Source organism: Stenella coeruleoalba (assembly GCF_951394435.1).
Source record: "Stenella coeruleoalba genome assembly, chromosome: 8".
Lineage (NCBI taxonomy): Eukaryota > Metazoa > Chordata > Mammalia > Artiodactyla > Delphinidae > Stenella > Stenella coeruleoalba.
The window spans coordinates 107,754,162-107,768,699 of record NC_137154.1 but is presented as its reverse complement, the minus strand read 5'-3'; the positions used below and the strand labels follow the sequence as shown (position 1 = coordinate 107,768,699).

The 14,538-nt window shown below is 49.8% G+C and overlaps 1 protein-coding gene across 1 annotated transcript in view; it reads left to right on the top strand.

Annotated features, from left to right (window-relative positions):
* The window catches only part of NCAPD3 (non-SMC condensin II complex subunit D3), a 57,885-nt gene that overhangs the window by 38,126 nt on the left and 5,221 nt on the right, over window positions 1-14,538 (top strand). Inside the window, exons 21-29 of the mRNA XM_079928607.1 lie at window positions 1,279-1,393; window positions 1,494-1,604; window positions 3,971-4,209; window positions 4,864-4,943; window positions 9,510-9,647; window positions 9,787-9,920; window positions 10,101-10,300; window positions 12,511-12,621; window positions 14,119-14,301. Coding sequence (XP_079784733.1) covers window positions 1,279-1,393; window positions 1,494-1,604; window positions 3,971-4,209; window positions 4,864-4,943; window positions 9,510-9,647; window positions 9,787-9,920; window positions 10,101-10,300; window positions 12,511-12,621; window positions 14,119-14,301 — 1,311 coding nt within the window. The remainder of the gene's footprint in view (window positions 1-1,278; window positions 1,394-1,493; window positions 1,605-3,970; window positions 4,210-4,863; window positions 4,944-9,509; window positions 9,648-9,786; window positions 9,921-10,100; window positions 10,301-12,510; window positions 12,622-14,118; window positions 14,302-14,538) is intronic.

The window sequence follows — 14,538 nt, the reverse complement described above, 5'->3', positions numbered from 1 at the left end:
AGACCCTTTGTGCCAAGGCATTAATACGGACCCAGTTCAGTAATAAAAATATCCTGATCACCGAGATCCCAGATGTTTTGGGTCAGAGGTCGCAATGTTTAGAGTGGTCCCGACCCAGGGTTTCTCTGGAGGGTCTTGCTCCGCTAATTTGTCTGGGATTCCCTACCCAGTCTAAGAAAAACGCTTATTATGACCAGTGAGTTTTCCCCGCTAAGATTTTTTTTTCCCCTGTTAAATATGTCACCAAAATTTACCCTTTGGTCAAAATATATGGAGAAGTTTGCCCTATATATATTGTTTATTTCACTCTTCTTTAACTATAATTCAAATGTGCCGCTAATCCACTGAGATACAGTGTGTTCAGTTCTTTTTAAACACACACATCCTTATTATTAGCTTTTTTACTCTTAAAAAGCCTTTATTCAACATTTTACTGTTTATTTAGCATCACCCTTGTATTTTTACGATTAAAAAAATAAGTATTACTTAACTGTTCAGCTGAAGGTCCTTAATAAAGACACAGTAGTGGAGGCTTGAGGAAGCAAGTTCTCACAAGTTTTGGTAGGAGTCTTACTAGTAAGCTAAGCAGGAGGACAGTTTGGAAGTGAGTTTAAAGTGTGCAACAGGCTATATGCCCTCTCACCCCGCACTTCCCCTCTGAGGAGGCAGAACACTGTCCCAGGACGCAAAGGTGTCCATCAGAGCTGATGCAAACAGGAAGGGATTATGTCAACATAAATGTATAGTAGTAGTGCGGTCAACCTTGATGACATTCAGAGTTTTTAACATATTTATGTAGTCATTAAACATATTGATCATATATATTGACATGAAAGGATGCCTGATACTGAAATTTAGAATCACAAACTTCAACCTACTGTGACTGGCAAGTGTGAGAAAAGCAAACAGGAAGCCCTGTGACTATAAAAATACTTTGAAAAGAAAGTCATACAGAAAAACAAGGATGGTGTCTGTGGGTGGCGGGATTGTAAGTCAGCTGTTCCGTGTCCCCATTTACCCAGAAGCACCGAGGTACACTCTGTTGTCATAGCACCCCTTTGACTTGCAGGAGTATCTAGATACAGGTGATAAACCTATACAGTCACCCTAGTTGAAGCAGTGACTGGATTTTTACAATGGCTGTGTGTTGTTGCAGGGAAAAAAACCAGCCATTTAATTTGGGGGACAGAAAAAGTACTCCACTGACATGGCCTTAACCTAGCTAGAGTTCATTTTTCTTTTGACTTATTCTTACTGCAAAACCAATTCTCTTTACAGGTGAAGTACATTTTTACCTTAGGAGACGTAGCCCAGCTTTGTCCAGCCAGAGTGGACAAGAGAGCCTTCCTGCTGATGCAGTCCATCCTGGCTGCTTCTGCCAGCACGGAGCATTGTAAGGCCCTTGGCATGCCTTCCGCGCCTGCTGCTTCGGGGCTGTCTTTGCCTTGTAGCAGTGCAGCAAGACCTCTCCTGCCTTCTCTTCCCTCCTGTAGTGACCATGTCGGACCCAGGCGGCAGTGAGGCCGCATCCTCCCAGCCCATCTCCCAGTTCCAGGGCTCTGTCATGCCCTCTGTGATCAGAGCACATGCCGTCATCACCTTGGGTGAGTAAGGAGACACGGGGCAGCCTCTCCACGTGTGCTTTGTGATTTATAAGCTTGTAAGCTCGGGAGGTAACTGTAGGAGCGCCCAGCTCTGCAGGACACTCCCTGTTTAATTTATTACCATCAAACCTGTGATTTTTTTATACTCATAATGTAGCACCATGAAGTCTGTTCTTCAAGAGCTGTATGCCAGGCACTGCACTGAGTTCTGGGAATGAAGAAATAAGTTTGCAGTTCACATCATAAAGAGATGGTTTATCTTAGAGGAAAGCATAGGCAGAACACTCTATGACATAAATCACAGTAAGATTCTTTTTGACCCACCTTCTAGAGAAATGGAAATAAAAACAAAAATAAACAAATGGGACCTAATGAAACTTCAAAGCTTTTGCACAGCAAAGGAAACCATAAACAAGCTGACAAGACAACCCTCAGAATGGGAGAAAATATTTGCAAATGAAGCAACTGACAAAGGATTAATCTCCAAACTTTACAAGCAGCTCATGCAGCTCAATATCAAACAAACAAAATCCAAAAATGGGCAGAAGACCTAAGTAGACATTTCTCCAAAGAAGATATACAGATTGCCAACAAACACATGAAAGGATGCTCAACACCACTAATCATGAGAGAAATGCAAATCAAAACTACCATGAGGTATCACCTCACACCGGTCAGAATGGCCATCATCAAAAAATCTACAAACAATAAATGCTGAAGAGGGTGTGGAGAAAAGGGAACCCTCTTGCACTGTTGGTGGGAATGTAAATTGATACAGCCACTATGGAGAACAGTATGGAGGTTCCTTAAAAATCTAAAAATAGAACTACCATACAACACAGCAATCCCACTACTGGGCATATACCCTGAGAAAACCATAATTCAAAAAGACACATGCGGGCTTCCCTGGTGGTGCAGTGGTTGAGAGTCCGCTTGCCGATGCAGGGGACATGGGTTCGTGCCCCGGTCTGGGAAGATCCCACATGCCGCAGAGCAGCTGGGCCCGTGAGCCATGGCCGCTGGGCCTGCGTGTCCGGAGCCTGTGCTCCGCAACCGGAGAGGCCACAACAGTGAGAGGCCTGTGTACTGCAAAAAAAAAAAAAAAAAAAAAAAGACACATGCACCTCAATGTTCATTGCAGCTCTATTTACAATAGCCAGGACATGGAAGCAACTTAAGTGTCCATCGACAGATGAATGGATAAAGAAGATGTGGCACGTATATACGATGGAATATTACTCAGCCATAAATAAACGAAACTGAGTTATTTGTAGTGAGGTGGATGGACCTAGCGTCCGTCATACAGAGTGAAGTAAGTCAGAAAGAGAAAAACAAATAGCGTATGCTAACACATATATATGGAATCTAAAAAAAAAAAAAAGAAATGGTTCTGAAGAATCTAGGAGCAGGACAGGGATAAAGACACAGGCATAGAGAAGGGACTTGAGGACACGGGGAGGGGGAAGGGGAAGCTGGGATGAAGTGAGAGAGTGGCATGGACGTATATACACTACCAAATGTAAAATAGCTAGCTAGTGGGAAGCAGCCACATAGCACAGGGAGATCAGCTTGGTGCTTTGCGGTGACCTAGAGAGTTGGGGTAGGGAGGGTGGGAGGGAAATGCAAGAGGGAGGGAATGTGGGGATATATGTATACGTATAGCTGATTCACTTTGTTATAAAGCAGAAACTAACACACTGACACACAAAAAGAGACAGTTTATTTGATACTTTCCATGACCTCACACTGTTGTTTATCTTAAGAAGACTGACTTCTGTCAGTATTCGCAAACAAAATTTGAATTTTCTTTGTGATTGTGTATACTCAACGCGAGTTACGAATTTTTGGTAATAATGGTTATTTTTCAGAAATCTCAGAAGTGTAAATAAGAGCAAAATGTTCCCCAGGCCAGAAAAAAAACCACAAAACTCAACAACAGCCTTCCTTCTTCTAACTATGAACAGGAAGTGAAATAAATGACACAATTATCTATTCACCTAGCTCAGATTTCAAGTTCATTATTAAACTTTTCAGCTTCTCTCAATTATGTGTATAATCAAAAGTAAAAAGTATCATCGGTTACATTTTATTCGTCATTTTCCAGGTAAGTTGATAACTCCAAAATTCAGATGTTGACTTTAAAAGGAAGTGAGGGAACATCTCAGAGTGTCTGCCTTGTGAAACCCGGGGGTATATGGTGCTTCTTAATATTTAGTATGGGTCTGTCTGCCTTAGAGTTTTTGTTTGTGATTGTTGATGTGATGTTTTCACTTTGATTAAATAAAATCCATAGCAGGATACAGCTGGAGAAAATGTGAGGCAGAGAATGAGAATAGAGTCAGGGTGTCTTTCTTTCTCGGTGGCAGGGAAGCTGTGCTTGCAGCACGAGGATCTTGCAAAGAAGAGCATCCCGGCCCTGGTGCGGGAGCTGGAGGTGTGCGGGGATGTGGCCGTCCGCAACAACGTCGTCATCGTCCTGTGCGACCTCTGCGTCCGGTACACGGTCATGGTGGACAAGTACATCCCCAACATCTCTGTGTGTCTGAAGGACTCGGACCCCTTCATCCGCAAGCAGACCCTCTTCTTGCTCACTAACCTCCTGCAGGTGCGCATGAGGGCTCGTCGGGCCGGCTGCTCCTGTTCGGGGGTCTGAGCAGTGTAGGCGTCGGGCTGCACCGTAGTAGAGGCAGAGGTATTTGCTCACGTGCAGTTTCACATACCACTCTTCTGACGTTCCGGACAGACGTCTAAACAGATTGATACTTCCTAATATTCTTTCTGAGTGTTTGTCCAGAGATCCCGTTGTGCAGGGTGAAGTTTGTTTTCACAAGTAAACAGCACGTAGAGAAAAGCACGTATAGACGAGTAGGTCTGGTTCCGATTCTGTGAACGGTCGGTGTTCCCAGACGGACGTTCATCGTTTGTACAACGAGGGCCCTTGCGCTTGTCCGGGTGACCTTGCAGACATGCTCCCAGAGCCTGCAGAGACACGTCTGTGTGGACAGAGCTTGAGAGCGCGTGTGTAGCCTGATGTGAAGGGAAAATGCTATTTGATCTTTAAGTGAGTTGTGTGTCTGTTCTGATGCGTCCATGCCCTCACTGTCTCGTGCGGGGTGCAGCCGCCTCCCCGTCTGCAGGGGCACTGAGTCACGGTCGGGCTCTCCTGCCCACACTCTCCCATGTGAGCGCCCATGGCCCCAGGGACAGAGGGCTGTGTGCTGAGGCCCCTGTAAGCGTGAGCCTTTGTTCTCTCGAGCAGGAGGACTTCGTGAAGTGGAAGGGCTCCCTGTTCTTCCGGTTCGTCAGCACGCTGGTGGACCCGCACCCAGACATCGCCAGGTGAGTCTTTTTCCTCACGCCAGCCAGCCGAGTGATTGGCCTAGTTTCTGGAAAAGATCTCTTTTTCTTTAAAACTGGTTTAGAGTTGTGTTATTTAGGATTTAGTGAACCTTCGGCAGTTGCCGGAAAATTAGCCGATTTTTAAAATGCTAAGCTGTGTAACAAAGCTTTAGTTTTCACATAAGTTTAAAAACAAAAAACAAAGAAGCCCTTGTCCAGATTGACCATCGAATAATCCCAGCACTGACCACATTTGCTGACACTTTGTTCTTCCAAACGGAGGAGTGAAGAGCAGTGTGAGCCTCTGTTGTGGTCAGCTGTCAGAGCAGAAGCCAGTAACTGTTGACTTCTAGGCCAGTACAGTAAGAGTTCAGACTTTCTTCTAAGTGCAGAAACTGTAAGGAAGAAATTCTAGGGATTAACACAGAATTGCAGTGTGAAATCATATAGTTTACAAGGCTGCTTGGAAATGGGTGTTTCCCAAGAATTGGAAGGCAGGGGGACTGCCTTGCCACTGTTAATTCTTCCCCTTCTATAATTAAAGATTTATTTTCAAGGGGTTTAGAAATGATCTCACAGAATTTGCTAACCTTGATTATATTACATGAGTAATTCTTTTTAAAGCAAGTCTGCAGTTGGAAAATAGAATGTTGAATGCATGGCAGAAGCTACCACAGTTGGGAAGAGGTCTTTACAGATTCATTAACTATAAATAGCATATAGTAATGGGTTCCTCTGGTTCTAAATATGGTCACCAGTGGTTTATTCTAGTCCCATGGAAGGATTTCTGTTCGGTTTCCTTTGGGTATGTTTTTCCAAGGAGAAACATTTTACATAGTAAACTGGTAGAAGGTTAACATCCTAATTAGCATGTCTAGAGTCAGAGAGGAAAAAGCTAAGGCTGCTATGCTTTCTTTTTCTGTGTATAATTGGGAAAGAGATGGGGCAGCTATGCCGTGCCCTCTCACCTTCCCCCTCTGCCCCAGGCCGGCCCTGCAGCCCGTGTGCCACGTGCGGCCCAGGAGCAGGCAGGAGCACCAGTGCTGGGGGGCTTTGGGAGGACACACCCGGGAGGGGAGGGTGGATGTTTAACCTGCACGTTGGTGTCTTCCCCTTGTGTCAGCTCCTCCACGTGTATGTTACAGCCTTGTTCGCTCCGTAGACCACATGCAGGGCCTGTTCCACAGGTGATGAGAGCATGAGTCAGAAGGAAACTAGGACAGGCAGACATCTCCACTGTAGTGAGAAAACCAGTACTTCTGGTAACATTTTCTCCCTCCCCCTTAAATCTTTCCATTTTATCCCTGCGATCTGGATTTGTTTGAACCATGGTAAAAATGTGGAGCATGATTTGAAAAGGTTTGAAAAACTAAATCTGTCCTCTATTTTTAGGCCAAAGGTCAGGCCTGTCTGCTTACTTTAAACACCTTAATTTTTCCATATGAATCTGCTAAGACAGCTCTTCCCAAGAGACTATAGCGGCAGAGCCCTGTGAATTTATTTTTGGTCCAGGTGGTAGATTTCCTGGCAATTCTGGCATGAACAAAATTGCATGACGTTTTTTAAAATTAATTTTTATTGGAGTATAGTTGATTTACAATGTTGTGTTAGTTTCTGCTGTACAGCAAAGCGAATCAGTTATACATATACGTATATCCACTCTTTTTTAGATTCTTTTCCCCTATAGGTCATTAGAGAGTATTGAGTAGAGTTCCTGTGCTATACAGATCCTTAATAGTTATCTATTTTATATATAGTAGTATGTGTATGTCAAGCCCAATCTCCCAGTTTACCCCTCCCCTCGTTTTCCCCCTTGGTAACCATAAGTTTGTTTTCTACATCTGTGACTCTTTTGGTTTTGTAAATAAATTCATTTGTACCATTTTTTTTTTGGTTCCACCTGTAAGTGATATCATGATATTTGTCTTTCTCTGTCTGGCTTACTTCAGTCAGTATGACAATCTCTAGGTCCATCCATGTTGCTGCAAATAGCGTTATTTCATTCTTTTTCATGGCTGAGTAATATTCCATTGTATATACGTACCACATCTTCGTCCATTGCTTCTGTCCATGGACGTGTGGGTTGCTTCCATGTCTTGGCTATTGTGACTAGTGCTGCAGTGAACATTGGGCTGCATGTATCTTTTCGAATTATGGTTTTCTTGCACAACATTTTTAATTGGTCCTGTAAACCCCCAATATGAGGGCTACAAAATTGTATGACCTGTTTCCTCGTCTGTCCACTAGGTGGTGCCCGTGTAGCACAGCAGTCTGGGTGATGGCCAGGTGGCTGGTGGGCTGTTGTTTCAGGGGAGCTGGGCAGATGCTCTGGGCATGCAAGAAGGCAGGGGCCGGAGGGGTTTAGGGCAAGACGGTGACTACAGTGACGGGCCATGGAGATAGAGAAGGAAGTAAGGCAGAGATGGCTTGATTTGGGAGAAAAAGGAGGAATTGAGGATCCAGAGGGCTCCCTGCAGGACACGTGAGGGGATGAGGGAGTCAGAAAGCTTCATTGGTCGGCATGTGAGGGTGGGTTGTCCGACCTCAGAAGTGGGGGCTCCGATGTTGTGACACACAGTCCTGGTGGGGGGCGGTCCCTGAGTCAGTGAAGCTGGGGGACCAGGAGGCTGTGTGGACACTGAAACGGCTCTGAGAGATTGTCCCAGGCCTTCTGGGCTGTTAGAACAAGTCCCACAGACTGGGCAGCCGATAAACAGCAGGAACTGCCCCTCTGCATTTGGAGGTGGAGAGTGTGAGGTGAGGCGCTTCCAGAGAGCAGACCTCTCACCCTGTCCTCACGGCACCATGTCTTCACGTGGCAGAAGGGAAGGAGGGACTCGGGCTTCGTTTATAAGACGCTCACCCCGTCGGTGAGAGCTCTGCCCTCGTGACCCAGTCACCTCCCAAAGGCCCTTCTCCTAATACCACCCCCTCGGGGGCTCGGTTTCCAACATAGTAATTCGGGGGGATACAAACTGGGATTCAGACCATAGCAGCGATGTTGGGGTTTGGAATGGAGAAAACCAGGAAGTACTTACCAAGTGGTCAAAACAGGCGCGTGGCAGGAGCGTCCAGAAGAAAGGCTGAGCCTCGTGTGAGCCTGGTGGAGGATGTGGTTTCTCACCAGCAGCCTGCCCAGGGCTTCAAGCCCACACCAGGGCTTGAACCCGTGTCCCCTGCATTGGCAGGTGGATTCTTAACCACTGTGCCACCAGGGAAGTCCCTAAACTGTGGAATTTATTTGTACAGTTGTTTAAGCTGGTTATTCACCAGGGTGCTTGCCCATCAGTCACCGCCTGTACACGTTCTTGACCTAAAGTGAGTAGATGAGCATGTGACATCAAATGGAAGCCTAAAGCAGCCCGTCTTCTCGCAGAAGCATCGCTGGATTCTGTCTGGTTGTACGTATTCATAGGAATGACTTCCAAGTCTGGCAGCTGCGAAAACCCTTGAAGGGTTAACTGTCATCGGATACCTCAGGGGTGAAGCCAGGTTGTTTCTTGGGGATGTTTTTGCTTGTTTAGTGGTTTTCTCCATTCGTGGTCACTGCTGGTTTAGCAGAGTGACCCTGTCAGGAAAGCCCCTCCTCTGACCCTGTGGCCTCCGCCTCCAGCCTGCTTTCAGAGGCTGAGCAGGTTTGTGTGGAGTGGACTGAAGGCGCTTAACGGCGCTCAGGCCTCCTCCCCAGGGAACTCCCTTTGGTAGGTAGAGTTTTCGCTGTTCTGTGGTTGCAGGGTGTCAGGGTGAACAGTTGGAGGGTTGCTGTTGGCAGCAGGTCACGTCACTGTCGAGATCTCTGACCTGCCTCCTCTGACTCGTAGTGGGTGTGTGTGCTGTGAACAGACTGAGTTTATCCTTAGCTTGAAGGAGAGCATCGGGGGAAGGGGCTCTCCTGGGGTCCTGCGCATCCCAAGGCCAAGAGCAAAGTGCTCAGACTGTGCTTGTTGCTGCTCCTCCCCCCAGGAGCGGCGGGGCTCCTGTCGGGTGGAAGTTCCACTGAGCTTGAACAGATTGGTCTGGCCGGTGTGACCGGATCAGAGCCAGCCTCCACTGCCTCGGGTTGACCCCCGAGCGGAGGCCAGGCCTGGGCGTTCGCTCGCCTGTCCGCGTGTGCCTGCTTTGGGGTCGTGGGCGCTGGGCCCTATGTGTCCCTCTGCAGCCTGGGTCGAGCGGCTGCCGCCTGTGGCAGGTCCTTGTCCTGCTGACCCAAACTAACCTCTTGTGCTTAATCCCGGTGCTCGAGAAGGTTCAGAGTTCAATTGGGGTGGGAGGGTGAGGTTCACTCGCGGTGGTCGTGGCCAGCGGGTCCGCCTGAAGGAGCGGTTTTGGCGGTGGGGTGGGGGGGAGTCCCACATGTGAGGTGTAGCTGAGTGACAGCGGCCTGTGAGCTTTGCAGGGAGAGCTGGTGGTGAGACCTGGGTTCACAGGGCAGGATGGGCCAAGGAGCCGAGTGACGGGAGTGCAGCTGTCGCCCACCCTCTCCACGGTCCCCTCTGTTGCAGGGTCTTGGTGTGACTTAGAGGCTGTCTCCCGGTAGCACACGGTCCCCTGTCCCCTTCTCCGCAGCACTGGGAAGTTCTGCCTGGCCCACCTCCTGCTGAAGAGGAACCCTGCCATGTTTTTCCAGCACTTCATCGAGTGCATCTTCCACTTCAGCAGCTACGAGAAGCATGAGAAGTACAACAGGTTCCCCCAGTCGGAGAGGTCAGCGCCGCTGGGGCGGAGTGTGGGGAGACGGGCAGCATCACCTCCTGGGCGTGCGGGTGGCTCCAGCTGCCGTTGGAAGTGAATTCCTCTCGGCCTCGCCCACGGGCAGTGCTCAGAGGGTCCTGTTCTGCCCTAGAGAGAAGCGGCTGTTCTCACTGAAGGGGAAGACAAACAAGGAGAAGCGGATGAAAATCTACAAGTTCCTTCTGGAGCACTTCACAGACGAGCAGCGGTTCAACATCACTTCCAAAATCTGCCTGAGCATCCTGGGTAGGACCGGCCGGCGTGGGGGATGAGACATGTGTGAAGGACCCAGCTCCCCTGCAGCCAGGGCCCCTTATGTCCTTGGCCGTCAGCTGTGCCGTGCAGGCCGACGGACCACCGGCTGTGCATCCCCCCTTGCCCCGCCCCCGGCAGCGTCTCTCAGAAGCCCATCTCTGCTTCCTCCAGCGTGCTTTGCCGACGGCGTCCTGCCCCTGGACATGGAAGCCAGCGAGCTGCTTTCGGACGCGTTCGAGGTGCTCAGCTCAAAGGAGATCAAGCTGCTGGCGATGAGGGCTAAACCGGACAAGGACCAGCTCGTGGAGGAGGAGGACCTGGCCCTGGCCAATGTGGTCATGCAGGAGGCGCAGAAGAAGCTCATCTCCCAGGTGAGTGTGCTACTCCCTGAAGGGGCCTGTGCGACCCCCGCCCCGAGTTCCGGGTGTCTGCCAAGGCCCCGCCTCATTCTTCCCATTGGCCTCAATGCTCACCTGGGGGGTGCTGTTCTCCACCTGTGCCTGTGGCTCCAGCGGCTCCCGCAAGCCTGGACCTGCGAGCCTGTGGCCTGGCTGTGCTGCGGGCATCTCAGGCAGAATTGGTCATCTCTCCCTCCTACGTGTCTCTCTCATCGTGGTTCCCGGGGGCTCTGTTGTGGAGAAGGGCACCTTTATCTGCCAAGTTACCCTAAAGGGAGCCTGAGTCTGGCAGGCTAGGCACAGAGTGCTGCTTGGCCGGTGCGTGTGAGGATTGGGATTCGAACAACAGCTGTGGTGCTCACCAGGCCCAGGTTCTGGTACCGAGCCTGCATCGCCACCTGAGCCCTGAAGCCTTCTGAGCCCAAAGGAGTGGACTTTGGTCACATCCAGTGTGTCCCCAGGTCCTGTCCATTCTTCCCACAAATCTGTCTGTCTCACGTTCCCACTAGCTCCACATTTATTTAACCTGTACCATTTCCATCTCGTTTCTTTTTGTTCTGGGCTGTGTACCGCCTTGCTGCCAGGGTAATCTTTCTTAAGTGCAGATTTGATCTTTTTATTCTCCTGCTTAAAATACACTGAGGCAGAGAAGGGGGAGCAGGGCACTTTTGGGGCCATGGATCGTGGGTGATTATCTAGATGCAGTGTTGGTTACTCAGCATATACTTGTGCCAAAACTCGTTCATCTGTTCACATAACACGGGCAAATGCTGTGGTATGTAAGTTACACCTCATCAATGATATCTTTAATAAGTGGGTTGGTGGCTTCCTGTCACCTTCTGGATAAAATCCCAGTTCTTCTTCAAGGCACACAGAACTCCTGTGTGCACAGCACGCCCTTCCCTCCACGCCTCCTCCCATCCCTCCAGTCCGCTGACTCTTGGCCTCTGTGGAGATGTGCTCTCCTGCCCTGTGCCTTTGTGTGCTGCCGTTTCTGCCCAAGGTGCCCTGTCCCACCCCGTCCTCCCCTGCTGCCACCCAATCCCTACACGTCCCCAGGGTTTTCCCTGATACACATCCCGCCCTGCTCCTTCCCTCTTAGGCATCCCTCTTCCAAAGTCCCTTAACACCTGCCACTCGTCACCTGGCCACACATTGTAACGCACAGCCTGGCCTAGAAGTAACTTGAAGGCAAGAGTTCTTGGCCTCATTTCTGTAGCCCTGGAGGTTAGCCTTGTGTCTGGTAGAGAGAAGGTGATGGATGATATTTGTGGAGTGAATGCATTTAAGCCATTTTTTAAGGCTGTCCCTATAGTTAGCCTCTGCTCAGACTCATCTTTATTAAATTATTTATTCCTTTAGTCTTTGCTCTCCTGTTTCAAGAACTCTGATAAGATTTTTTAGAAATGAGTGGATTACAAGTAAGGAACATATACTAGTGACTTTAAATGAGGAAAAGAATAATTTTCAGATTCAGAATGACAGTCTTGCATATGTGGGCTACTGTAATGAGTTATTTTTAATTCTAAGAGATTTAGTGCAGACCTTTGTGGTTAGTGATTTGTTCTTGGTGAAGACTGCGAAGGCACTGTGTAAAATACCCAGCACGTTCTAAATGTGTGCAGAGTTACAGAGGGGGACATGCAAACCGTCTCCAGGCCCGGCCCCTCCCCGCATCGCCCTCCCACCTGCAGGCACGCGATGTCCCCAGTCCCAGGGAGGATGTTGAAAGGAGGGGCCCGGCGAGGAGCCAGGGGTCCGTGGTGGGTTGTGGGGAGGTTTGGAGCTTGTGTCAAGTTCTTCATTCAGTTGTCCCTTGAGCATTGTAGGGACTGGGGCACCGACACCCCGCTCTTCCCACGTAGTTGAAAATCTCTATAACTTACAGACTGGGGTTGTTCAAGGGTTAACTGTAATTCTAGTTTCTTTTTCTTGTTTAGAAATAAGAATAGTACTTGTCTGCATCCTGCTTTACAAAGCCCTCTGAGCGTTTTGAGGTAATGGTTTTACAGTCTCCCCGGCTGAGGTGGCGTTCCTCTCCAATCCCCAGAATCATATCAAAAATAAAAAGTAAACTTAGGTCGTGTATGAGATCGGCCACGCAGGCAGAACTAGGCTGAGGGAAAGTCTTTGTCTTTCAGAAATTTGTGCATCTCAAACAGTCTTCGTTTGTGTTACCACAGGTTCAGAAGAGGAATTTCATAGAAAATATTATTCCAATTATCATCTCCCTGAAGTCTGTACTAGAGAAGAATAAGATCCCAGCTCTGCGGGAACTCATGCAGTATCTCAGGGTAAAGTCGGCCTTGGGATTTGTGGTTGGTGCCACGCCCCTGTTGGTTACTCAGGGTGTCTTGCAGTCCTTACCGTGGGTGCCTCTGCGCTCGGAGCTGTGCCCCAGGCCGGCCTCTGACTGTGGGGAAGACAGATTGACTCCGCAGGTTCCTCAGAAGCTGGTCCTGCCTTTTGCGGGCAGTTGAGTCTTGTGTCCTTGCTGACAATTACATTCAGTTTTGAAGCTTCTCAGCTGCGGCTACAAGCAGAGCCCTCGTCTTAGTTCACTCTCTGGGTTCCCAGTCGGGAGATGCTGCCCAGAGCAGTGGCTTCGGGGCGTCCTGATCCTGGTCTACGCAGTGGGGCACGCATACATGCAGAGCGGACATAAATGAGGCCTCAGGCCTCTCTGCAGAATCTTTCAATTAGAAAGAAATGCAGCATTTTTTTCCTTTTTGTTTACACTAGGCTATTTTCTTCCTCAAAAAATGCTAAGCATTTTTTTCCAAAAAGGGCGCTGAAAAAATTAGATTTAATAATGATTTTTCAAATATCTCTTTATCCTACAGAAGTGAAGGTGGGAAAGACAGGCTGACTGTGGAGAAAATGAGGACTTCAGGTCACTCATGTTTTTTTTGCCCTGCTAAACCTCAGAGGAATAAAAAGAGCTTAGGTCCTAGGTAGACTCCTTAAACACGTGAGGAAAGGAAGTCCCCGTTTCTGAGCACACACCGAGCACGGCCACACGGCTTTAACCGAGGAGGGTGGCACGGCTTCGTGTGGACCCCATCGGAGCAGCTCCCGCAGTCCTCTCCTCCACCTGGGAGCCCTGGGGCGGCTGGAGGACTGGGCGGGTCTCATCCCCTAATGTGGGGCCACAGTAGATCTTTTCTCCCTCCAACATGTTAGGGAAAATGGTTTCTTCCTTAAGGCAGAGAGGCTGGGTCCTGGCATCCGTCCTTAAGACCTGAGAGCATCCTCGCCCTGATGTACTCATAGCCTCTGTCAGGAGGTACAGATATCTGGCTCCGAGCCGCAGCTACCTCCCCTGAGAAAGCCAGTGTGGACAGCCCCCCGTGACTGGCTCCAGCCAGGATACTGTGTGTTGCCCGCTCCCCAGCCTCTGGCTGGGATTCCTGAGGGGCTGCCTCATGGCACCACAAGACCCTTTGAACTGGTGGTGACCCAGAGCCGAGCCAGGCTGCCCAGATACACCTCCACCCCCATCCAGCTGTCAGGGCAGTTCTGTGCCCTGTGACGGGCTGCTTTAGGCTAAGAATGTGGGATGCCGGGTTACCTGGCAGATATGTGGGAAGCGTCCAGGGGCTCAGGCCCCTGCGCGTGTGGTCAGTACAGTGCAGCCGGCACTTCCTGGGGCGATACCGTCAGGTTCACTGGTCGGTCGATGTAGTGGGAACCGCCTGGTCTCGGCATGTTCCTGTTATTGATGATGTCATGTGGGAGAGCTCATTCACTTATTCAAGAGAATGCTCATGGATGCCTTGGGTCTGTTTTAGGAGGTGATGCAGGATTACCGAGATGAAATCAAGGATTTCTTCGCGGTTGACAAGCAGCTGGCCTCAGAGCTCGAGTACGACATGAAACGGTACCAGGAGCAGCTGGCCCAGGAACAGGAGCTGGCGAGGCAGGCCGATGCAGACAGGGCGGCCGCGAGCGCCCAGGGGGCGCAGGCCGGGCAGGTGAGTGGGCGGCCCCTCTCCATCTGCTCCCTGCCACCCGCCTCCCCAGCGTGTCCCAGCATGCACTTGTGAGCGCGGTCGTCTGAGCGAGGCCCTGGGGTGGCTGGAGGCCTGAGGGTGTCTCAGTGTTCCCGTGTCCCGTGGACAGAATCGCCAAGGGCCTTCTCTCCGTCGCCCCCGCCCATCTGGAAAGTCCTGAGTCCTGGTGTGGGGAGCGTGCAAGTTCCTGGAGAGCGA